The sequence below is a fragment of the Salmo salar genome, chromosome 05 (assembly GCF_965601325.2).
Source record: "Salmo salar chromosome 05, fSalSal1, whole genome shotgun sequence".
Taxonomy (NCBI): Eukaryota; Metazoa; Chordata; class Actinopteri; order Salmoniformes; family Salmonidae; genus Salmo; species Salmo salar.
The window spans coordinates 41,772,836-41,799,818 of NC_138295.1; the positions used below are offsets into that span (position 1 = coordinate 41,772,836).

The window sequence follows — 26,983 nt, forward strand, 5'->3', positions numbered from 1 at the left end:
GTTCGGACGCTACAGACATTTTCGTAAGAAGACTGGTTTTTGGGATGCCTCCTGGTCTGACAAACGACGCTGTAGCTCTGCCACTTTCCACTGCAGATGCAGAAGGCTGTCGAGTGGATGCGGTGGATTGAAACCTAGCCCATGCAAAACAAATTATATCTCTAGCTTAAACTGACGGATTCTGACTTTTTTGTTATAATGTTTCTTCACGCTGCGTCAATAGACGTAAGGATTAAGGACAAATTGAGAAAATGCAGCACACCAACATTAAAGTAAATTAAAGAAGTAGTTGAAAAAGTAAGTCTATAAAAAAGTATCTACAGTGTCTAACAATATAGAGGAAGGTTTGAGATGGCAAAAGGCTCTCTCGGAAGTAATAAGACAGATAACGAAAGACCCTTAAACCAGGTGAGTCAGACCTGCTCTGTCTTTATTTCTGACCTAGAAGTCATATGTGTGGTTAGCAGCACATACAGAAACCACAAATGATGTACATTATGGGCTCGGCATGTAAAAGCAAATACGTGAATGTACACAGTATACACATAGCCTTAATCAATAAGGTTATCAGGTGCTAACTATGGGCTCGGCTACTTGTTTGGTGCCATTCTTCTTCAGCAAACCACAACAACAACTCAACTCTCACTGCTGGGTAAAGGCAGGAGTGGATAGGATACTGAATCTACAGTACAAAGAATCCAACAATGGACTGTTTCCCTATGTGCTCTATAACAACACTGTTGTGAGGTCCACAGGAAAAGACAGCACTCAAACTGACACTCGAATGGCGGCAGTCCAGTGGACGAGTTCGGCAGTGTGTTGTGAGCATCCTCTGCCCAGACGAGGAGCTTGCTCCAGTTACTGGCCTGGGTGGAGACGAAACAGCGGAGGAACTTCTCGAGCTCCTGGTTGGCCCTCTCCGTTTGCCCATTCGACTGTGGGTGGAACCCCGAGGAGAGATTCCCCGACACCCCCAACAGGGAGTAGAAGGCTTTCCAATACTGTGCGACGAACTGGGGCCCACGATCCGAGACAATGTCCTGGGGAAGTCTGTGTAGTCGAAAGACGTGTAATCATGAGATCAGCGGTCTACTTCGCTGAGGGCATCTTGGCGATGAAATGGGCTGCCTTGGAAAACCGATCGACAACCACCTAGGATAGTGATAAACCCTTGGGATGGGGGTAACCCTGTAATAAAGTCTATGGACAGGTGGGACCAGGGCCGGCTGGGGATGGGCAGAGGTTGGAGCAACCCAGCTGGTCGCTGTCGTGAGGACTATCTTTGGGCACAAGTGGAGCAAACCGTAAAGAAGGATCTCACATCCTCAATCATGTTGGGCCACAAGAATTTCTGTCTCAGGCACTCCAGAATCTGATTAACCCCTGGATGCCAGTTAATTTAGAGGAGTGTCCCCATTATAGTACTCAGGAACGGGCTGATCGCGGAACATAAACATGTTAGTGGGACACGCTGGGGTCAGGTTCTCGAGTTTGGGCTTGTCGGACGGTGGACTCAAAACTCCATAACACAGGGGCCACAATGCGGGAGCTGGGGATGATGGGCTCGGAGTCCCTCTCCTTGTTAGAGACATTGTGTTGGCGGGATTGGGTGTCTGCTTTCTGATTCTTGGATTCCGGACAATAGGCTACTGTGAAGTTGAACATGTTAAACAACAGAGCCCACCGATCGTGGCGAGCGTACAACCTCTTGGCTTCTTAAATGGAGACCAAGTTCTTATGGTCCGTCCAGATCAGCAATGGACAAGGTGCCCTCTCCAACCAGTGTCTCCACCCATCAAGGGCCCACTTAACTGCCAAGAGCTCCCAGTTGCCTACATCGTAGTTACGTTCCACTGGTGAGAACCGCTTGGAAAGAAAGGCACATGGGTGCAGTTTCTTGTCCCCTTCGTTCCGCTGTGAAAGGACCACCCCTGCTCCTCTACCACAAAGGGACGGGTAGAATCAGGATGGACGTACTTAAGTAAAAATACTTTAAAGTACTAGAAAGTCGTTTTTTGGGGTATCTGTAGTTTACTATTTATATTTTTGACAACTTTTACTTTACTACATTCCTAAAGAAAATGATGTACTTTTTACTCCATACATTTTCCCTGACACCCACACCTACTTGTTACTGGTCTAATTCACACACTTATCAAGAGAACATCCCTGGTCATCCCTACTGCCTCTGATCTGGTGGACTCAATAAATACATGCTTCGTTTGTAAATTATGTCTGAGTGTTGGAGTGTGGCCCTGGCTATCTGTAAATAAATAAAAAAACTACAAAACGTGGCCGTCTGCTTTGCTTAATATAAGGAATTTGAAATGTTTTATACTTGTACTTTTGATACTTAAGAATATTTTAGCAATTACATTTACTTTTGATACTTCTACTCAAGTAGTATTTTACTGGATAACTTTCACAGTAATTTTCTATGAAGGTATCTTTACTTTTACTCGAGTATGACAATTGGGTACTTTTTCCACCACTGCACCCACTAACATGCAAGCTGCTGCTACTCTGTCTATCTTATACTTACATGTAAATATGGTATTGGAACTGAGTTTCTTAATATTCTTAATATTTCCTGTATATAGTATGCTTACTTACTCAGTGTATTTCATATTTCCTATTCTTATTTCTCGTGTGTTTTTGCTAGTAATACATTGTTATTGATTATTGGATTGTTGGGTTTTGATTTTGCAAGAAAGACATTTCACCGTACTTGTGCATGTGACATTAAAACTTGAAACTAACACCAGCCACACTACACGATAAAGGCTCAACATTTCGGAAACTGACAGAAGTTTGTCAGAGCCTACGACCGCACATAGTGGTATTTAAATAGTCAGACCGAGACCCTGTCACACTGAACGAGTGAAGATGTCCGACAATCGTTTTACGACCTGGACATTTTGTCTGGGACGACAAAATCGTGGCATAAGACGGCTACAATCGTACAGTCTGTGCGGGCATTTAGCAGTGTCGCGGTTGGTTATGGCGTGGATTTTGACAATGGAAGCGCAGCCTAACCAGTCTTGACGTGCAATGCAGTGCCCATATGCACATGGAACAAGAGATGGGTTTTTTGTGCCTGTAAACCTTGTATGTAGCAGCATTGTTTCATTTGATAAAAAAAATCAAGTCCTTAGTAGGCTACCCTTACCATACTCTACCAAAAGCTGGTTCAACAGCAATGCATCTGGTGTCTTTCTTATCCTGACCATCCATTAGCCAAGTAGCCTATCCATGAAAGGTTTCTAAATGCTCTACTTGTGAGGCTTTTGCCTTCATGCTTTTGCATTATTCACAGTTCACATAGGTCCTGCAGTGCATATTGCATTCGGCTTGTATCCATCCCCATTTTCAAAGACTGCCTCTTGGCCGGTTACCAAAGACGAGCTCATCTAAACATATAAAAAATATATAGTTCTATAACGCAATATCAACGGTATGCCTCGGCTAAGTCTTGCTTATTGAGAACGTGCCTCAAACATAATAATACAATTTACGGGAGCCTAGTATTTTTTATTTGAGGATAAGTGCAATGCGTAAAGGTCTATACTTGTTGGCATGTTGATGTTTATTGTCATGAGTCTTGTCCTGGAGGAATAACTGAGCGATTTTCTCTTGGATAGGCCAGCAGTAGAGTCAAAATTGGCTATATTGTAAAAATTCATGAAAACAAATATTTGATTTTTGGTCTTAATTTAAGGTTAGGCACTAGGGTTAGCTGTGTGGTAAAGTTTAGGGTTACGGTTAGGGTTAGGTTTAAAATCAGATTTAATGACTTTATGGCTGTGCACCAATTAATGATCACTCTGTAGAGCTGCCTCCAGAACAAGATTCATGATGAAAAACGCTAACCTGCTACTCGTTAAAACCAATTACAAGAATGTTGACTACTACTACTACTGGTCCCAGCTAAACTGGATGTTTATTTTTACTCTTGCTATCACACGTCACTGTAGCCTATGCTATTTAATAATGGACTAGGATGAGAATCTACAATGGACTAGGATGAGAATATTCCATGGTCCCAGCCAAATTGGAGTTGATGACAATGCAAAGACCGTTATTAACCTACAGAACTTGAGACGAACACATGCAGTATTAAGCCATGGAAGGCCTTGATTAGCCAGTGAGTGGTCAAGACCTTGTCACACCTACAACTTGTTTATTAATCAAAATCCAGCCCTTTCCTGCCACCGCCAGCTATTGTGCTCTTAATTCCATCTGTTTAAATAGCAATCATATTTTTGACACACCCCCGGACCTATAGCGCTACCACCAGCCCTTAGATTTACAATTGAGTTAGGTTTGTTAGAATAGAGCCTACGGTCTAAAGAATATTACGAGCATGACCTCTTTCGATATGAGCCTTTCCCAGTCAGGAACATGGCTGAGTCCTCATAACCTTACATACATTGGTTGATGTTCCTCAATCATGATATGGTAATTGACGAAGGTCCTTGGATAAACTTACAAACGTTCAGTATTGATTGATGTTATGGTAAGGAGAAATTAGGTTAATTATAACTCTTGATGCAGAAATCGCACTCAGAAATCCAGTTGCTTTAAACATTACCTTTAGCCCATAAATACCTTTACTAAATCAGAAAACATGTAGTGTAGTTTGTGATCATAATGTAATGTCTTTCTATGCGATTCTGGTGCTAGTTGACAATGTCATAATCCTGTCAAGGTATTTACCGCTGTTTATTTTCTGCAGACAAAACAAAACAAAACAGACAGACTCTCCACGCTGTCCAGACACTGTCTGGTCCAGACCTGACACATACACACATATATGTGGCATTGTTTCAAAGCCATTCCACCAGAACCAATCATCCAGATGCAGACTGAGTAAGTATAGGAAGTGTATTACAAATTGCATACAATATGCTGCTAAGTGTCGTATGTGCTACCTGATTGAGCTGTTAAGCAATCTGTGAAATTGAGGCTGGTGGGGGGGCGGGGGGGGGGGGGGGGGGGTTTACACTGCATCTGGTAGGGACTTCTAACCCAGAGATATATTATATCCAATATACCATAGCTTACAGTACATTGGGGAAAACAGTAGATCAAATATCTGTTGAAAATATGTCTATGTTATTTGATAGACTGCTTGGTATTCAATATGAGAGGAGCGCAAGGGCATTTGATCATTCTAAACAGAGTGGGTTTAAAACCCCACCACAGTGAAACTGATCTGCAATGCCACCCGGTGCTCACTAGCAGCGCCCGCGTCTGTGAGACTGTACATGTTTTCTTAGCATCACTACACACTCCCCCTGCCAGAGTAACGCTAAGCTCAGGGGTGAGCTTTCATTGCTGTAGCAGTGTAGATTGTAGGGAAGCTAGATGTAGGCCCAGACTGGGCTTTGCTGGCTCTGCTCTCTCAATTGCCCCATACATCTTCCCTATTAGCCCTGGAGCTGATGCAAAAAACTGCTGTTGGTTCAAGATGTGGCACCATGGTGCGGTGTGGTTTACCTCCTCTTCACATGTGCTACCTACTCTCACTTTGGCCAAGGATTAGTTTCTACCACAATCACGCAAAAACCGCTCTTCTACCTCACACATATAAATAAAGGAGCAGGTCAAAGACGAGGCCTTGTTCGAGGTAAGACACCTTGTGGGAGTGTAGACTGAATAATGCAACAAAACCTTTGCTCCAGGTCTGAAAAACAGCAACCCTTTCGGTTTTATATATTTATAATAGCCTAAACGTGGGCAGATTGGATATATTTTTTTAACAAAAATGATGTACCTACATCCTTAGAGCGTTGAAGTATGCATAGGGGTCAATACTGAGAGGCAAGGGCAACTGAGTACATCTTTGAAACAGTCTTTTAATGTGTGAAAAAAGTAACATTTTCATCTCTCAAGAGCTGTCCCTGTGATGAATGTCTAATAAGTTTACACAATCACAAAATCCCTCCGACAGCTCCCTTTTGAAGTGGATTTTGTAATATTGTAATGGTGGAAATTGTAAGTAGCAAAACGTCATAAAATGATTGAGTTTCCTTATTAAGTCAAAGCTTAACTTAAAATGTAAATCATAATAGATGTCATTTATGGCACACTGAGGGGAGCCAGGGAGCGTGAACCAACACAAACAGTGGCTGCTAGCGCCTCAGACAGGATGACTGTCTGGCCTGGCCTCTGTCTCCACACTCACTTGACATAACTTAGAAATATGGCTCCTCGGAGAATAACACGACTACTAGGCCTACGAGGTGAGGACGTGGTAAGTTAAAGGCTCAGTAGACTCTGAAGAAAATATTATGAATGTTATTAGTTGTGCTTGGGCAGTAATAAAATAACAATATATCACATAAAACAGTCTGATACTATCAATGGCTTTAGGGTTCTGTATTTTCCCATTTAAACCATAACAGCCTATGATGCACATTGCACATTATCAGATTGCAGATATCAGCATTTTATACTGAACAATTGATTTCTTACAATACAACGCATTTTGTAACATGTATGATGTATGATTTTATTGTCAGAAATGTAATATGCTTGTAATGTTCCTGTAGATTTTGGATTGGGGTTAACACAATGGGTCAGCTGAATAACCGTGTGGGCGGGTGCGATTTCATCTGCTTTTACTCAGGAGTCAAAAAGGCGTACGCCTGTCTCCACCACTCTGAGGGTCAAGGCTTCACATCCCTGCATTTCCCGATTTGTTTACATACAATTGACTGGAAGTGCATCAGGCGTGACTGCTGATGCACTTCCAGAACTAAAGGAAGCTGTGTGATCTTGTGGTTAGGAGTCAGGTGAGGTTGGAGCATGCTGAGAGAGAAGGACGACTAGGAGGAGAGATGTGCCCCGTTCATTCTGTGGTAGATAAGAATCTGACCCCTGCATCTGGGTACATGTCAGCTCCTGTGAGGATCACACCAACCAGTGTTTAACCCCATGCATCCCAGAAGAGAGAAACTGATGACTCTTGAACAGGTCATGAAAAATTAGACCATTGGCATTTATTGCTGTCAGATACTTAACTTTTTCTCTCATTTACTCATAACTACTCCAATTTACTCTGCATAATTGGGTCATTCTGTAAAAAGAGTGTGTTGCATCCCTTTGATATTTTAAGTAGAAATTGTGCACCAATATTGAATTTTAAAAGCCTGATATATTAAATGAAGTGACCTTTAATATAGACAAATATACTGTAGAATTCAATGAAACAGATTTTTTTTATATGAATAAAGGGCTTGCTAAATAAAGAGCCAAAATTCTGCATTTTGACATGTCCCCAACCCTGTGTCCACTTCTAGGTACAGTTGCAAAATTCCAGGGGCCTCATTTATCAATCATGCGTAGGCACAAATCTGTATGTAAACCATGTGTGGGATCCTTTCCACGCAAAGTGTGAGATTTATCAATATGAACATTTGCTTGAGAGTGTGCGTAAATCTAACCACACAATTGTACGCACAGTGCCGAGTGGTAGAATATGGGAACTGCTTGTCAAGCTTAGAATCGGGAAAATATATGTTGAAAATGTATGAAATTGTGAGTCATAATTAAATAATTTTTTGATTTAATTGTATTTCCATTGTGAATTCTTGCATATCATGATAGGCTACATATAATTTGACCACATCAATGCATTTGTTATGATAATAATCCATATAAAGTACAGTAATCTGTGAAATTAGAGGCACGTGTGAAAGGAAAACCATTTTAGAAATACTATAAAAGACTGAGATAATGGGAAATCGAATGAGAGATGGCTTATCTTGCTCTGTTGGAAGATTTGGCACAAGCTGCATTTCGCAGAGAGCACATTTTAGACACAGGTGGGACTTTTTTTGCAAACCAATCTTATAGGATCTTTATGAGAATTTAAGACCTACTTTAGAAAGGTAAACACATACCATTCCGATACACATCAAAGTGCTATCCACCCTTGGGGCTTTGGGCACTTTTCAGTGGGAGCTTGCCGATCAGTATCTCACATCCCTCGATGGGCCAATGTTTTGGATGCAATCATCAGCAAAACGAACTGTGACATACAATTTCCATACACCATCACACAACAGGTTGAAGTCAAGAAGGAATTATTTGTCGTCAATGGGTTCCCAAATACGAACAGAGCAACAGACAGCACCCACATCGCCATAAAAGCACCATCCCAAAACGAGTTCAACTATGTAAAGAGAAAACTCTTATTGTGCAGGTGATAGGTTATGTGATGTGCAAAAAACACTGCTGAATGTGGTGGCCAGGTGGAACGCGCGACTCGTTCATTTTGCAGAACAGCAATGTTGGCCTGTACGCCTATATGATGGACCTGTTGAGGATGGATGGCATATTGGTGCGTGTTGCCTACTCATTTGAAGGATATTTGCCATTGCTAAAACAACTTCAAATGTCCTAATGGTCCTGTCTTTGGAGTGTCATTACTGTCCTGATCAGGTCAGGTTACAGGAGACCACAACCCTACAGATTATCTCTCACCCCCAACAGAGGAGGAGAGATCTAGGGGTATGAAGATGTGGGGGTTTTATGACCCCTTACGCCCATGGTAAATCTTGGGCCACAGACAAAATTCCTTTGTCCTCTCACTATGGAGAACCAGCCTCAGAACATTAAACATGCAATAAAGCGACTTTGGAACAATGGTTTCCGTCAGCCACAATGGTGGTCATGACGATAGATGGAATATGAAAATGTATGTCATTTTTGTTTTGTTATTAAAGGTTAATAGATGACGTTATTACGAAAACATTGTAACTTTAAGAGTTTTCCTAGTATATGCCTGATGTTTATACATTGTACGTTGTGTGGAAAATGTCCAAATCAAAGAGAATTTTTTGGTAAAGATGAAATGTGAAGTTAGTTGCCTAAATTTGGATTTGAGTAAAATCTAGACCTTGCCTCTTAACTTGGTACGCCCAGAGAATTGCCCTAAAGGCGGTTGTGCCCACTTCTGACCCGAGGGTATAAGACATGTGAGTTAAGAAGTAACATATCAGACTAAGTGACCCAAAGCTGCAGCCGAGGTCTAAAAAGTCAACGAACCCAAAACGAGGTTGAAGACAATTAAATATTTTTTCTACCCAAGCTACGGATGAGTAGCTGTGTCTAAGCGGGTGAATTCAAGCCGAACCACCTAGTCTCCATCGAATCGTGGTATCTACACTGTTTCATTCCTACGCTGTGAGCTCTGAGCTACAGAGCTGTCTGTCCTCAGAAGACCCCTTCCAGAGCAAGGGCGAGGAAACAGACCACTAAGCCAAAAAGGACACTGACATCGTGAGGACAACCAGAGAGTTGCGCCGGAGAAGTGTGTCATTGAGAAGCCTAAACGACCCACGCGGCGCTTCCCATCGGAGATCTCCAACACGTAATTACATCATTATATTCTGACCCATAAGAGCGGCAGTTCGGAGCAAGGCTAGGGTTAAAATAAGCATAGCTGACAAATGCACCCAAATGTATATTTCTCTCGTATACTTTCTCTTTTTCTCTCTCTTTTAAATCCCCATTTTGGGTAACACGCGCCATAGTGTGTTGGCCCGTTATACTAAGTTCTAATCAATAGCCTAGACTGTGTTTTGTGTATGTGTATCTTTTATCATCATTTTAGCTTTCTAGTAAATAAATAATCAACTAAGATTGGTGTGGTACGAACTCATTGGTGGGACCCGGGTCCGTGCAGATTCCCGGATTATGCGACGTTCAGAATGAGATTGTAGAGGAAATGGATTAATTAGCGTCTGTTGTAAAATCGATATTCTGATGTTCTTTGAGTTCATTTGGGAAATAGAAACTCAATAAAACAAATTTTCCCATGGTGCCCCAGGTTAATGAGTTAATAATCGCTTGATTCATTTAATCACGCAATTAGAAACCTTTAATCATTCGATGAGCAACAGTCGTCACATTAACTAATACAACGTCACGACAGTAGCTATGTTTTTTATTTTTACTGGTCAAACCACAATTGACTGAGCCAAATAAAACCTTTTGGTTGTACTCAATTTCTGACACTAGTTTCTCTATTTCAGTCCCGTAAACATTTTATGTAGAATTTCATGGTATGGAATTGTATATTCCCCACAGGCTTTAAAGATATGATTTTGAGCATATATGGTTAAATAGGGGCGCTTCGAAATGCTAGTAGCCAGTGGTGTAAAGTACTTAATTAAGAATCTACCCCTTTAAAAAAAAAAATGACATCCCCAAATCTAACTGCCTCTAGCTCAGGCCCTGAAGCAAGGATATGCATATTCTTGATACCATTTGAAAGGAAACACTTTGACGTTTGTGGAAATGAGAAAGGAATGTAGGAGAATATAACACATTAGATCTGGTAAAAGATAATACAAAGATAAAAACAACAATTTTTTTTTGTACCATCATCTTTGTAATGCAAGAAAAAGGCCATAATGTATTATTCCAGCCTATTATTGGCCACTAGATGGCAGCAGAGTATGTGCAAAGTTTTAGAATGATCCAATGAACCATTGCATTTCTGTTCAAAATGTTGTGTCAAGACTGCCCAAATGTGCCTAATTGGTTTATTAATAACTTTTCAAGTTCAAAACTGTGCACTCTCCTCAAACAATAGTATGGTATTATTTCACTGTAATAGCTACTGTAAATTGGACAGTGCAGTTAGATTAACAAGAATTTAAGCTTTCTGCCAATATCAGATATGTCTATGTCCTGGGAAATGTTCTTGTTACTTACAAGCTCATGCTAATCGCATTAGCCTACGTTTGCTCAACCGTTCCATGGGTGGGACACCAATCTGTAGAGATCCTTAAGATTAAGTAGAAATACTTGAAAGTACTACTTAAGTAGCCTTTTGGGGTATCTGTTCTTTACTTGCCTAATTATATTTGACAACTTTACTCCACTACATTCTTAAAGAAAATCATGTACTTTTTACCCTATACATTTTCCCTGACACACAGAAGTACTCATTACATTTTGAATGCTTAGCAGGGCAAGAAAATGGTCCAATTCATGCACTTATCAAGAGAACATCCCTGGTCATCCCTAATGTCTCTGATCTGGCAGACTTAATAAACACAATTGCTTAGTTTGTAAATTATGTCTGAGTGTTGGAGTGTGCTGCTAGCAATCCGTAAATTAAAAAAACAAGTAAATCGTACCATCTGGTTTGCTTAATATAAGGAATTTGATGTGATTTATACTTTTACTTTTGATACTTAAGTATATTTGAGCAATTACATTTACTTTTGATACTTAAGTATATTTAAAACCAAATACTTTTTTACTTTTACTGAAGTAGTATTTTACTGTGTGAATTTTCTATTAGGGTATCTTTACTTTTACTCAAGTATGAAAATTGGGTACTTTTTCAACCACTGCTAGTAGCCAAGGTAGCGCATGAGCACTACGGCTGAAAACAATTAATATTTTTATCAATGGTTATCTCCTACCGGTGTGCGTATGACGCTCGTAGGATTGTTTGATAAATCACACTTTTTCTATGTGTACAAATATTCTAAATTAAGTAGTATTTAAGAATAGTTTCCATGCAATAATGATAAATAAGGCTTTCAATAAATTCCCTGGTTTTGCCCAAAATCCCAGTTGGAGGGTCCCCGGAATCAGAGTTTCTGGAATTTTGCAACCCTACTTCTAGGGAGATTTCAACCCACTTAATCAAAAACATTTCAAAGATTCAACATTATTGTAAAGCCCTAGTTATTTTGGTGCTTGACCAAATTAATTTCTGAAGATTATTTATTTCATTTGATTAGTGTTCAATTATGTCTGTCCCTAATTTTAAGCTGAACTCTGTTACTATACGTCAACTGAACTCTCATTTTAAAATGGTGAAACTATTCCTTAAAAAAAAAAAAAAAAAAAAAAAAAAAACATATGATAGTCTAATCATAGTGTAAAATTGTGTGAGCTGGTTCTAGTCTTTTTGGCCATTTTTGGCCTGGTGTTTTGTGGTGGAAAACTTTGTGGGTTGAGCATAACAGGTCAACCCTGTTACCCATAGATTGACAGGCTAGAAATGTTTTATAAATTTCATATTTTTTTGTGAAGTTGCATTCAATTGCCAGTCCCTATTGCACACAACAAGCTTCCATTCCCCCTGTCACGAGGGGATTTATGGTTGATTTAAGATGGAATCGTCAACCCTATTTCGGTCAACCATGTTACGGTAAAGCATGTTACTTTATTTGGCACTTAATAGGCATTTACTATAGTACCATTTTTTATTTAACCTCTTAAGATGGCAAAATTCATTTTTTTTATGAAGTAAAACATGTGCTCTTTATGACAATGTAAAAATTAGGTGAAATCAAAAGTTACGTACTTCCAAGTTACACTTCTCAAAAGGCATCGAATTGGTGGAACGACCCGATTACCTGCAAAAGACAGAAGGTAATTATGAGTTAATGTGTTAATTTTTCATTTCATTAGTTTGTTCCCATTTGGAATTCATCACTTAGTCATGTAATCTTTTTTGATAGGTTTATTTTTCTACCGCTGACCTTCAGTTGAGTACATATAATTGCAGACTGTGCTGTGCTCACTCATGCTGTTCTATTCCATTTTACTGCATACAGTACCAGAGGTAATCATCTAGAACAAAATACCAAACTTGACCAACAATATGACCTTTCTTCCCATTAGGAGTGGTAATTAGTGCTATTACACTAATTATCCACCATTTGAAATCAGTTCCAGAATGTATGTTCACCCAGAGTTTCCAAGCAGAAGACAAAGATTTTTTTGCGAGGGCATTGTGTAGATTATTTCATGGTCATTTATATTTTTCAATCTGGAGATACTTTCAACATGTTCTGTTTACAGAACAGACTCCGGTGGCGAAGGAGAATGTTGTTAAACTAAAAATGTATATGCTTTCAATTAAGGTCTGTTAGTACGGACAGGCTGTCATCACCTTCAACAATAGCACTCTTTACTGAGGCCCCCAAGTTGGTAAAATATATCTTTGCATTATAAAACATTAAACACTTAACTTAGAAATTCAATATCTACTTGAATGGTACATTAACATACATGTACCCATAACCAAGTTTTCTGAAATAACTTCATACAAAAACACACAATCTTACACACTTGAGGTAGCCCTTTACACTCGTACACGTATAAAGGTTGAAAATGGCAGATTTGGGTACAGAAAAATCGGCTAAATTGGAACGCAGTGGCTGTACAGTAACTTGCTATAAATGAAGTCAGACCTCTTGCTCTGCACTTCACAACACTGTATGGGTTTAGACTTACTGCCGTAATGAACTTGAGCACCTCACGCGACAAGAAGTTTCCCCCCCATCCCTCTCTCTAATTGGGCAACTTTAGAACATTTTTGTTGTCTGAGTGAAGGAAATACTGTAAATTAAGAAGACTCTTTCTATTTTGAAAGGTGAGATGTTGAGGATTATAATAAATACCACTTTGAAGTCATTCAAGCAAGCCAAACACCCGTGCTTCCAAACGTGCACTTCACATACCCATATCATCAAACTCATGTCATATACAGCGTCAACGTTTATGATCACTATGTTTGATGTACAGTTACGAGGTGACATGGTGTCAAACCCTGGGTTGTTCTGAACAGAATGAGCCTGTTTGTCTAATGTGAAGACAATTCGCTGTGGCACACGTACCTGAACGCGCTCATGACTCCTTTCTATGCGCACCAAAATTACTATCCGTTTCCCTGAATTGCATTGTGAAAGCCTAACACCAATGTCATATTTTATAGCTTAGCTAGCCATGTCGGCAATAGAACACGCTTTCAAATGATGCCCACCTGACCCAGATTGCAATTTAGAAAGGACCGTTTTCGGATTGTGTAAACAGTAATTGTGGCAGGGTTGTGTTCCAAACAAAACAACTACAAGTGTGCTTGCTCTAGTTTCTCAACGGCACAGATAGGAGAGCAAAAAAAAAAAAACACCTTATAGTTAAAGACACTTCTTTGAGTCATAAAAGTGCATTGAAATGACTTAGGAACTGTGCACACTTTGGAGAGGTGTGTGGCCACTTGAAAACACCAGTTAGTCCTCTCACTCAAACCCTTTTAAATGTTTTGTCTTATGTTACACCTACCCCACATTTTCCAGGAATATTGTTATCACGTTGCTGAATTTATCCGGAGTATTTTCAGATTTTGTTATCAAAAATGCAGTGAAAGGTACAAAAGTGGAACCACAAGTCCCAGAGTGGAGTGGCCCCCAAAAATGATCTGGGCCCGTAGTTTTTCCTGATCTGGTAACGTAACCAGGTAAAACTCCGGACCTTATACGGTATGACGTCATTAATCTGATTCTGTTGTAAAAAGGTTTAATATGGGCTATGATGGGACCAGAGTGTTCCCAATCAGGTCACATGGTCGATCGGTTTCATATACACAGACACACAGACACACAGACACAGAGAAAGCAACATGATTGGACAATAAAACTCACAGGGCTGAGCTTGCTCTATGCAGGTTTGCATCTTGTGCAACTATAGGCCTAATAATAAACTAACTCACAGTCTATGTCAGCTATTGTGTGTATTGGTTAACTCCAGTTAATAATTTGAGATATAAAAGTCTAGGTAGCCTAATTAGCCCAAGTTTGATTTTACACACAAATTACCACACAAATTACAGATATTACAGCCTAAAAATGGACAGAGAGATAGGACTATATGTTCATCTTATCATATTTCTCCAATACCTATCTTGTTTGCAACGAAACTGTCCCTGTTTGCAAATAATTATATCTGAAACGTCATTAGGAATCTGAGCATGGTACATTCAAAAGTTAGGCCTACCTTTCCACCCCAGACAGAGAAGGTCTACCGACACAGAAAAATGTATGCTTTAATTTAAGAGTCTATTAACATAATACAAAAATCCACATCAAAATCTGTCAGTTTAAGCTAGAGATAAAACCAATCCACCGCATCCGCCTACAGTACCTTCAGAAAGTATTCACACCCCTTGCCTTTTTCAACATTTGGTTATGTTACAGCCTGAATTGAAAATTGATTAAATTGAAATTGTGTGTTATACACAATACCCAATAATGTCAAAGTGGAATTATGTTTTTAGAATTTTTTACAAATTAATTAAAAATGAAAAGCTGAAATGTCTTGAGTCAATAAGTATCCAACCGCTGTGTTATGGCAAGCCTAAATAAGTTCAGGAGTAAAAACTGTGCCTAACAAGTCACATAATTAGTTGCATGGACTAACTCTGTGTGCAATAGTAGTTTAACACATTTTTTTTATGACTACCTCATCTCTGTACCACACTCATACAATTATCTGTAAGGTCCCTCAGTCAAGCAGTGAATTTCAAACACAGATTCAACCACAAAGACCAGGTAGATTTTCCAACGCCTCGCAAAGAAGGGCATTTAAAAAGCAGATATTGAAAATCCCTTTGAGCATGTTGAAGTTATTAATTACACTTGGATGGTGTATCAATACACCCAGTTACATCAAAGATACAGGCGTCCTTTAACTCAGTTGCCGGAGAGTAGGGAAAGCGCTCAGGGATTTCACCATGAGGTCAATGTTGACTTTAAAATAGTTATAGAGTTTAATGGCTGTGATAGGAGAAAACTGAGGATGGATTAACAACATTGTAGTTACTCCACAATACTAACCTAAGAGTAAAAAGAAGGAAGCCTGTAGAGAATAAATATAATCCAAAACATAAATCCTGTTTCCAACATGGCACGAAAGTTTGTCCTGAATACAAAGTGTTATGTTTGGGGCAAATCCAATACAACACATTACTGAGTACCACTCTCCATATTTTCAAGCATAGCGGTGGCTGGATCTTGTTTTGGGTATGCCTGTAATTGTTAAGAACTGGGGAGTATTTCAGGATAAAAAAGAAACGGAATGGAGCTAAGCACAGTCAAAATCAAAATCCTATAGGAAAACCTGGTTCAGTCTGCTTTCCATGAATGCATGATGAATGCAACTTTCAGCAGGACAATAACTTAAAATACAAGGCCAAATCTACACTGGAGTTGCTTACCACGAAGACAGAGAATGTTCCTGAGTGTCTGAGTTACAGTTTTGACTTAAATCTGCTTGAAAATATATGGGGGAAAAAATATTAAAATATATTAAATAGACTTGAAAATGGTTATCTAGCAATGAAGAATTCTAAAAATAATAAATTGTGCAAATATTGTATAATCCAGGTTTGGAAAGACACACAGCTTTGATTACAGCAAAAGGTTATTCTAACATGTATTGACTCAGGGGAGTGAATACTTATGTAAATTCATATTTTTTATATTATTTATTTATTATTTGCAAAAATGTCTAAAAACATGTTTTCACTTTGACATTTTGGGGTATTATGTGTAGATGGGTTAGAAAAAAATATAAGTAACCACAAAATATGTAATAAGTCATGGGGTATGAATACTTTCTGGCCTTCTGCATCTGAGGTGGAAGGTGGCCTAGCTACAAAAGTGTTTGTCAGACAGTGAGACATCGCAAAAATTGGTCTTCTCACGAAAACATCTGTAGCGTCTGAAACTAATATAACCACTATGGAAATGGGAGACTCTCAAAAACCCGATGGTGTTGTCCGTTTTGCTCTAGGACCCCCGCAAGTGTCACAGGACTCGTCTGAAATCGGTAACGTTCAGGGGCGGAAATCCCGGGGGGGACGGGGGGGACACGACCCCCCCATCCTGGGAAAAATATGATTTGTCCCCCCCAATATATCACTGAAACATAACTATGTAATTTAAATAATATTAATAATACGCAATGAAAGCAATTGTGCTGATTATAGACACTTAATAGCGCGTTTTTAAGTTTCAAAAGATTGCGACACCCCCACCCTTTGCCTCACAATGGTTTGATCCACTGCCAGTTCCTTAGCTTGCTCCGTAACAGAGAGGTCGTATCTACTGTCTGAAAGGCACTCAATGAACGTAACTGACGTGAGGTTAGCCAGTCAATCGCGCACACACACTAGCTGAATATGCAGAGGTAGCGCGCAAATATTAACTATTAAGCTAGCTAGTACCTATTCCATTTATGTGGCCTCGTCAAAGATGGAATCTTTGCTATCGTCAATTTATTCCGAAATCAGCATGCAGATGATGTAAGTTAGTGCTTCAAAGTCCCTGTGATAAGGTTAGCGATAAACTGAAATCCAAACTGAACAGGTTCTAATTTTAAGACAATGGTCTTAAATATATTTAATGGTCTCGTTGCAAAAGCTAAATTGTCGCAAGGGAACTTTTATTTATTTTATTTTCAACTTTATTTAACTCGGGTAACAAAGATTATAGCAAACACCACTGAAACGGAATTGGCGCTCACTAGCTTTGCAAATTCAGCTATTGTTGGAAGCCAGCCAATATGAAACAAACTATTAAAATTACAAAAGGTTGCAGCATATGTTGTGTAAATGGTGAACTCATACAGCTGTCAACTCTTGTCATTTTAATCCGTTTCACATTTGCTAGCTACCTTTTAGATCGAAGTCCATATAGAATGATAGAAGATAAGATGATAGAAGCCCATCTCCTACTGTAAATAACCTACACACTGTGTGTGTGTGTAGCCAGCCAGGTAGAAAAATGGCAGAAAAAAGAAAAAAGACGGACATCAGAGTATTTTTCAGTACACCAAAACGCAAAGTAAGAACCCTAGTAGCCTAATATCTCAAAGACTAGTTGATAAAATGTTCATAAGAAAGAAGTGAAATGCTAATAGAAATGTTTCACATTGATGTCATTAGGCAGAGCAGGCAACAGATGGCACACAGACAGCAGAGTTGGGGACAGATATGCAGGGACAGACTGGCAGAGACAGGGAGTCTCAGGTAAGTTTGTTGAGTCTTTGTTTGGCAACATTATGAAAGGTTCTAATTTTTTTGTTATCTTGTAAAATAGGGACATAATTGGAAAATGCCATAGATACCCCCACTCTCAACTTAAACTGGTGACTGAACTAAGATTTGTTTAAGGCAATGGTATTGCTGTTTTGATTAATTGTGTAGTTTTGGGTACCGGTAGTTAGGAGTACAGAATGAAATTCTGAACATCATGGCCAATACAGTCATTCAAGGCATTGCAGCTGAGATTAGGTCTCTTCCGATTGTACAATTTTCAGTAATTGTTGATGGTACTCAAGATGTCTCTGGTGCTGAACAGGAGAGTGTCTGCCTGCGTTATGTTGACCATGACCTTGTCCCTCACAAGGAGTTTATTGGGCTATACAGGGTGTCGGAGACAACAGGCGAGGGCATTGCGAAAGTGGCAACTGATGTGTTGTTGAGGCTCAATTTGCCCATGTCTGGCTTACGTGGGCAGAGCTACGATGGTGACTCTAAACATGGCAGGAAAATACACAGGTGCACAGGCAATTGTGAGGAGGCAGCAGCCATTAGCCCTCTATGTGCATTGTGGAGCACACTGTGTAATCTGATTACACAGGCTGGCTGCACAGCCTCCCCACTGATCCGGGATTCCCTTTCTTGGGTCCATCAGTTAGGTGTCCTCTATGGCCAGTCAGGAAAGTTTAAGAGCATGTTTGAATCAATTGCCACGTCCAAAGATACAAATCTGACCACCCTGAAACCCCTATGTCCAACGAGGTGGACTGTGCGGAATACTGCTATTAGAGCTGTGCTAGGGCAGTATGAGCGGGTACTAAGCAGCCTAGAGGAGATGGCAACAACTGCATCCAAGACAGCTTCAACCGCCAGTGGCTTATTCGAGCACTTCAGCAAAGGCAAGACTGTGTTGGCCCTCACACTTGCCTCTGCTGTTCTTGGAGAGCTTGAATGTCTAAACATTTCACTGCAGAAGAAAACTCAGACTGTCTCTGGTATGCAGGCTGCAGTCGAGTGTGTGCGGTCATCTCTTAGGGGCAAGAGAAATGACGAAAGCTACCTTGCACTGTATGAGAAAGCAACAACATTGATTGACTCTATTGAATCCATTGAGACACACTCAAGACGATTTGCTGGCAAAGCAGTGGATCACTATAGGGCAGAATTTTTTTGTGTTGGATGGTGTGGAGGTTCAGTTTGGCGACCGTTCTGACCAGGACAGTCTAAACGTCCTGCAAAAGTTGGAAAGAGCGCTTCTCACGGGGGAGTTGGATGAGTCTCTAGATCAGTACCCAGAGCTAAACATAGATTCTCTTTCAGTGCAGATCCCTCTCTTTCACAACAAATACCCCTGTAGCAGCAGTGGAGAGGCAGCAGAGGTCCTCAGGAGGCTTTAATACATGACAGTACACTTACTAATTATTTATTTCATGTTATTTTATTTAAAATGTCATACTTTGTGTGACATACTTGTCCATAGCTGCTGTTTGAAGAGTTGAGACACAGACTGAAGGATATTTTGGTTGATTTATTTGGGTTATTCATTGAAGTAGTTATTTTGCTTTTAGAACTGTACTTATTTTTAGCTTTTTGTTCTTGTAAAGCTATTGTAGTAGACTCAGGCCAGTGGCACATATTTAATGACTTTATAAATGTATCAGAAAAGTAAAATTAAAAGGTCAATTCAATACGGAGAACAACTTTGTGATGTTACTCAATGGAGATTATTTTAGACGAGATCACACCATGTTCATTGTATTTACGAAAACTGCACCCATACAGTGTACAGTACCATTGCCACCTACTGGCTTTTCTTGGTATTGCTGGTTGTAAATACAAATACCTGCAGACATACTGGACTGATAAGGAACACTGCTATAACTATTATTAGTAGTAGTATTATGATGATTTAAACATTTGAACAAGTTGGGACAACCCTTCTGTTAACTACTGTACCTATCAATTATCCAGTAGTAGTAAGTATGGTTCCTCAATATACATTTAACATATTACAACGTAGGCTATGTGTTACAGCACTACTTTTGGTGTCCCCCTCAAGAATTGCTCTTGAGAAAATTTAATGTAATTGTCCCCTCCAAAGTTGATGTCAGATTTTCGCCCCTGGTAACGTTGACGTGCCAACGTCTGTCTGTAGCGTCCAAACCGTTTGTGCAACAAACTATTATGACCCCACTGTGGAAAGGGGAGACTCTCACGAACACAATGGCGATTTGCTCTACGACTCCCACAAGTGTCACGGGACTCGTCTGAAGGTAACCCATACACATGAATGGAAGTATAAAGGTACAGTAGTTTTGTGCCTACAAAAATACGGGGTTAAATACTTCAAAAAATCTAAAATATTTTATGAGCTTTCTTATATCTCCTAGATATAGGACAGACACTTCAAAACCTTATTCCTTATCATACATTTTTGGACTGTCTTTTTTTCCATTTATAAATGTGTTTTTTAAAATGTGTTTCTATGGGCTATAGCAGTAAAGGACAAATTCAATATTAGATCAAATAATTTGTAAATATATATATATATTTTTTATAGCTAAAGGGGTCCTAAAATTCCAAATCAAATGATCCTTAGTCTGACCAATTCCATATGTTACCTTAGCTTAAACCCCGTCTGGGTTTAAACATATTTTATTGTACAGAAAGTGAATAGCTTAAGCAATTGATAGTGATAGAATTAGATTACTTCATTTTTTTTGTCTGCTAGGCTGTAGAATGTCAAAGAAACGAAACAAATGATATTCCCATCTGCATCTGAGTCATGTCTTTCCAGGGGATTTTACAGCTTGTTTCTAGCAAAGCATCACGGACCAAAGCACTGTTATAGATCACTTGATATAATCGGACACATTTTACTTTCGTCAAAATCTTAAGCTAACGAGACCTGTGGTTTTTGCAATTGGCTTTAATAAAAAGGTGAGTCTTGGTTTTAACTTAACAGCCCCTTCACAGAGGTAGGCTACCACAGAGCCCTTCACAGAATGCATGGTGGGTAGAGGAATTAACCGACAAATCTATGGATATAGCAGCCTATAGCCTAATTTTGTCTCTCAAACAGGTAGGCCTAAACCTCTTAATTATTAAATAGGAAGAAATAGGCTCCAACACAAAGCCCTCGTTGAGACATATTAACATTTCATCAATTACAAATTACATGACCCTCCCCTGGACTAGATTTAAAAAATACTAAACCCTCCCTTTGACTGAAATTGAAAAAGCATGACCCTCCCCCATTTTCCTCCAGGTAACCATTCTGTACATTTTGATCCATCCCTAAACTAAATCAAAAGTGGTTTGGCGCTGCCACACCTGATTGAAAAGTGCTGTGGCAAATGCCGCCTCACCACACGTTTTCCAGCGGCCCTGAAAAGTACAGTAAATGTAAAATGCACATAAAATCAACAGTGTCATATTTGGATTCAGTCTTGTGTCAGTTGAACTGTTGTCCTCATCTTTGGTCTAATAATTTTCCCATCATCTCCAAACTGTTTCCTTTCAATTACTACAATGTTTATGCATATGTATTTCAAATTTCTTCTGTAAGAAACATTTCAATTTAGCCCTATCATATAAGTCAATTCCCACGAGTGTAAGGGGTTAATACATGTCACAGATTTATGTTTTTTTTATCTGTTAATGTTCGGCCCTTTTGCCAGTTCAAGTAGTTGGTGTCACAGGGCCCAGTACTATGCTTGGTTTCTTAACTCTATTCCAGTGGTATTGCTATGGCAACAAAAGGGTTGCCAGGAGTGAATGTTTTTCGAACATGCAACCTTGAACGCCGCAACCTTCCTGTAGAAAAATGACTTGGTATTTGTGTTTAGGCTAGACTCCAGTGTAAACTGGATGTTACAACAGCACAAAAGAAAAACGATTGAATTCTTAACCGACCACATCAGAGGTCCATTCGCCTGAGAGATGGAAGTAGCTGCACGATGATGACACAGACGTATGTGTATTTAAACTCTGCAACTGTATCTCCTGTACCCTCCATTCTCCGAAGGGAAACACATCTAAATGTCACTAACAAACCATGCATAAAGCACAGAGTTCATACAAACCATGAATAAAGCACAGAGTTCATACAAACCATGCCATGCTAACTAGTTGCCACTATGAATAATTCAAACAATGAATCCCCCCATCTATTAAACATAATTGTTGTTCCTTATTTGCTTTGCTTTATGAGTTTGTAGAAATATTAAGGAAGCAGTTTTTCTTCATTATGCCAGTTAACATATCTACTCTGTCTTTTTCCTGTTGATTTAATACAAGCTCTCAGCTATAGTAATAACATTCATTTAACTGTAGCAACAAAATAAACACATCAAGTGTGAAAAGTAGGGAACATTAGTTTTCCTGCAATAACGTCTGCATTAGTACATCGTGCAATTAGAGTCTCTTGTTTTGTAAGATTTCTGTCTGGGAAAAGCAGTTAAGGACTAAATGATCAAACCAAATTTTATTTGTCACATGCGCAGAGTACAACAGGTGTAGACCTTACCCTGAAATGGTTACTTACAAGCCCTTAACCAACAATGGCTATGTTTATGGCCATCATTTACCTGTCTAATGACCCAGAGTAGTGATCTAGGAGAGGAGAGCTGGGCATCAGTGATTCATTGGTAGTAATATCATACACATTAATCATGATGCCTTATTTCCTTGACACTCTCCCAATCATTCTTCTCCAGCATCACAAGTAGATAGAGATTCCCTTAAGAGAGAGCGCTTCAATTGAGAGGTGGAATGTAGCCAACTTGACTGTATCTTCATAAGGACTAGCTGCTTGTCTGAGATATGGGCAAGCTGGGACTTAGCAGGGACTGCTGGTCATAGGGTAAATGAAGTAATAAAAGAGAGAACATCCTGTCCTGCAATGGTTTAGTAGTGACCCTCTGCATTATTGCCATGTATTGTAACATACATCAGGCCAAATCTCTAGATGAAGCAAAGGGGATAAATAAATGATGCTTAGTTTGGACGGAGCTATAGTTGTTTCCCATTATTGTCTGAGAATTCTAAAATTAGACAGTTGGGTGGATGATTGACATCTTGACCATGTTCAGTTATAATATCCACCCTGCACAGCCAGAAGAGGACTGGCCACCCCTCATAGCCTGGTTCCTCTCTAGGTTTCTTCCTAGGTTTTTGGCCTTTCTAGGGAGTTTTTCCTAGGGAGTTTTTCCTAGCCACCGTGCTTCTTTCACATGCATTGCTTGCTGTTTGGGGTTTCAGGCTGGGTTTCTGTACAGCACTTTGAGATATCAGCTGATGTACGAAGGGCTATATAAATACATTTGATTTGATTTGATTTGATTGACTGAAATGTAATAACACAGGAGCTTAATGTGCTACTAAAGCAACATGACAGAGACTGAGCGTGAGTCTCTAACTCACCAAATCTAACGGGAAAGCAAACAGTCTATTGTACAGTAGATGGTAATCTGTGTAAAATAATAAAGTCATATGCCACTCAGGTCCTGGAACATGGTGGGAATGTTATGGCAGGTGCATGATGGTCACGTAAGCTACAGTTCATCCACTTGCCTAAGACCCCATTCCTTTCCATTGGAAACAATATATTAACAACAAAATCTCAAGCTGAGGCAAACATCATCTGAAGAGTATCTGTGTGCTGTAGAGCGTTAGAGAGAGTGGCTCTCAGGTACGTAGGTAAGGAGGGCACTTACTTGAGCACATGTGTGGAGCCGTTGATCTGTGTGGCCGAGCAGGGGGGCCCTGGCCCTAGTATGGATGGCCGCCTGACGCTGTAACGCTTTCTCCCACAGCAGAGGATGATGAGGAAGGCACGGCGGAAGGACTTGTTCAAGAAGGCATAGAGAATGGGATTGAGCATGGAGTTAATGTAACCCAGCCACAGGAACGCCGCCCACAGCTGGTCGGGCACTGTATAGCTTATGAAGGGGTCCACCACGTTTGTGATGAAGAAGGGGGCCCAGCACAGGCAGAAACAGCCCATGATGATGCACAGAGTCTTGGCCGCCTTGGTCTCCGTACGCATCCGGTGGTTGCGCTGGTGGTCGGCGCTGTCTGCCGAGGCGGCAGCGCCCCCCGCCCGCTGCAGCACGCCGATTTGTCGCGCGTGCGCCCGTGCAGTCACATAGATACGCTGGTAGGCCAGTACCATCAGAACCAGAGGGATGTAGAAGGCCACCACGGAACACGTCAGCGCGTAGGGCTTGTTGACCATGAAGACACACGCCGTCGAGTTGGCTGCATCACCGCTGAACTTCCGTTCCTCTATCTACCAAGGGGTTGGGATGTGGTAACAACACACACACACACACACACAGAAGAAAAACACATACATACATACATAGTTAATGTGTCAGTTCATGGAACTTTAGTTTCACAAACACAGTACAGTAATAATTCTGAGAACAGGTCTATGATATGACAAGTTGATATGGATGAGGACAATACCGTTCAATGACAAATTGCGGCAATTAATTATTTCCATGGTGAGAGGATGAGCTTGTCAGGGTAGTCCACCATTTACAGTGGAGTCCTGAAGGCTACTGATGATTAAGTGGATTTTCTAAACAATGAAACTTAAGTAGGAGTGCAATGATCAACAGTGCACAAACCAGTCTCCAATCAATGCTATTTCCTGAGCAGGCTGACTAGGTCCAGACTGGGAAAGAAGAGGTTCTCTGAACTGATCATTCGTCACCGTCTTTCTATCGGCACCCTGTCAGAAACTCCAGGCCACTTTCACATCACATCTGTGCCTACTGCCTACGAATCCAAAGCGTTTTGAGCTCTGTCAGGAGAAAACAAATGACACTATGATGGATAGATATACGCAACGCATATTCATAATCAACAGGAACTACACCTGCATTGGGGGAGGCAGCTTTGACTGGGCTAGCGTCCTACCCACTGGGCACACGCTTGTTGTATCAACGTTGTTACCGCATCATTTCAATGACATTACACTGAACCAACGTGGAATAGATGTTGAATTGACGTCTGTGCCCAATAGGTAACGTATTAGCTAGTCCTGGCTCAGGAGCCAATATTGAATAAATAATATTGGTCTATCTGTTCAAACTTGTAATATTCATCTGTATGCAGACGCCACTGTTATGTATGCCATAGCCCCGACTGTTGACCAGGCTATGTTAGACCTGCAATCTGAACTTGTTGCCTTACAGAAAGCCCTGGTTGGTTTAAAACTTGTACTTAATGTGGGCAAGACTAAATACATGTTGTTCTCTAATTCTTGCAAAAATGTTTCAAATGGACTACATATTTATTCATCGGGTGGTTCTCCCATCAAATCGGGTTCCTGGGCATTTGGATTGACAAAGATTTCATGTTTAAAAAAACATACATATGAGCTAGTTAAAAAGAGAAGATTTAAAGTGGGCTTCCTTTTTTAGAAATAGATCTCGCCTCTCCCTAAATGTTGGTACTCAGGGCACCATTGTGAATAAGGCTCCCCTGAATATATAAAAGCAAGAAATATATATACATTTGATATCAAACCACGAATTAGCTTCTCTGAGGGGACTTCTAAGAAGATCTGGCCATTTGCCTCATGTCCTCAACTTCTTTCACAGCTTGTTGTTTATTTGTTTATACATGCATTAGTATATCAACTGGGCCCTCTTGTTGGATGAAGCTTTGGCGGAGATCCTAACGACTGAGCCTGGAGATGTGTTTCTGCTTGACCTACTGATTTGCTGAGTCTCATTTCTAGGTATATAGTTGTGGTCACTTGCAATGTGTAGACCTATATACACTCAGTGTAGAAAACATTAAGAACACCTTCCTAATATTGTGTTGCATCCCCTTTTGCCCTCAGAAAAGCCTCAATTCATCGGGGCGTGGACTCTACAAGGTGTCGAAAGCGTTTTCACAGGGATGCTGGCCCATCTTGACGCTAATGCTTCCCACAGTTTTGTCAAGTTGTTTGGATGTCCTTTGGGTGGTGGACCATTCTTGAGACACACAGAAAACTGTTGAGCGTTAAAAAAAAAAACTGCACCATTGCAGTTCTTGACACACTCAAACCAGTGCTCCTGGCACCTACTACCACACGCAGTTCAAAGTCACTTAAAAGGCAAGTTCACCTAAAAATACTTGTGGGCCCTTTATAACACTTGCCTAGTCATTTGTCAGTACCACAGACAGTTTTTAGGTCCATTGTTTGATTATTTAGATGTAGGTAATAAGCTGATTCTTCTCACGCCTTACCGATAGAAACCCCATACAACGTCAAAGTCCATCATAAATACCTCCCAAACGCACTGCTCTGGCCTCCCTTGACCGCAATAGTCCTTGTAATGACTTTCTTGGCACAATTTTTTTGGTTTGAGCCAGAGTATACGGAGGCTGAGTTGTTCCATTTGCGGGCTGACCAAGAGAAAAGAGCTAGAGAGGGACAGGAGCGAACAAATGTTCAGGAAACACAGGCTCTTCCCAGAATGCATGGTGACTGATGTGGCAGTTGAGGGAGATACCTACTGTACCTTTACCAACAGACAGTGAATGTCTCGGCAGTCCAGAATGGGACCATCTTATTCCGAGAACGGAGGAGGTAGAACATCAGACTGACGATGCAGCAGAAGATGGCGCATACGTAACTAAACACTCCGATTTCTTGTCTGTCATCAATAGTGTGTTGAAGAATTTCTTCAGAATGCCCAGGATCAACAGGAAACAACGTGCCACACCTGACGGTCCAAATGGGAAGCTCTCTGAAGAGTAAATGTTTTGGCTAATATTACTTACAGGATATTTATATTACTCTCTAAGATGAAAATAAATAGCCTACCGAATGACACCTTTCCAACTGTATTTTCATGTATCCTGCCTACACCCCATAATGTAACTGGCTACTGTAGTCCCCTTCAAGTTTGTCTGACATTGATGACACGCTGGCTAGGTAAACAGTGTCTAGAACGAGTGGATGTGCGCTATAGAAATAGAATGTATGGGACGCGCACTTCCCAATCTGGGTCTACATAAACGATCATTTATATTACCAAACGCTGTAAGAAGTATAAAGTCAATAGTGGTAGTAGAGAAGAACATGTTGCTTGCAGCTGCCAGTCTATATTTCATACC

General features: G+C 40.3%; 2 protein-coding genes across 2 annotated transcripts in view; one reads left to right on the plus strand and one right to left on the minus strand.

Moving 5' to 3' along the window:
• LOC106604930 (5-hydroxytryptamine receptor 4) overlaps positions 1–26,983 on the minus strand; it is a 162,207-nt gene that overhangs the window by 27,494 nt on the left and 107,730 nt on the right. Inside the window, exons 6-7 of the mRNA XM_014200070.3 lie at positions 23,578–24,152; positions 12,341–12,392 (exon numbers count right to left, since the gene is read on the minus strand). Of these exons, the coding sequence (XP_014055545.1) occupies positions 12,389–12,392; positions 23,578–24,152 (579 nt within the window). The 3' untranslated portion in view covers positions 12,341–12,388. The remainder of the gene's footprint in view (positions 1–12,340; positions 12,393–23,577; positions 24,153–26,983) is intronic.
• Positions 17,282–19,261, plus strand: LOC145879520 (zinc finger MYM-type protein 1-like). The gene is made up of 2 exons (XM_082975218.1): positions 17,282–17,663; positions 17,765–19,261. The coding sequence occupies exon 2, from the start codon at positions 18,072–18,074 to the stop codon at positions 19,071–19,073; it is 1,002 nt and encodes a 333-aa protein (XP_082831344.1). The 5' UTR covers positions 17,282–17,663; positions 17,765–18,071; the 3' UTR covers positions 19,074–19,261.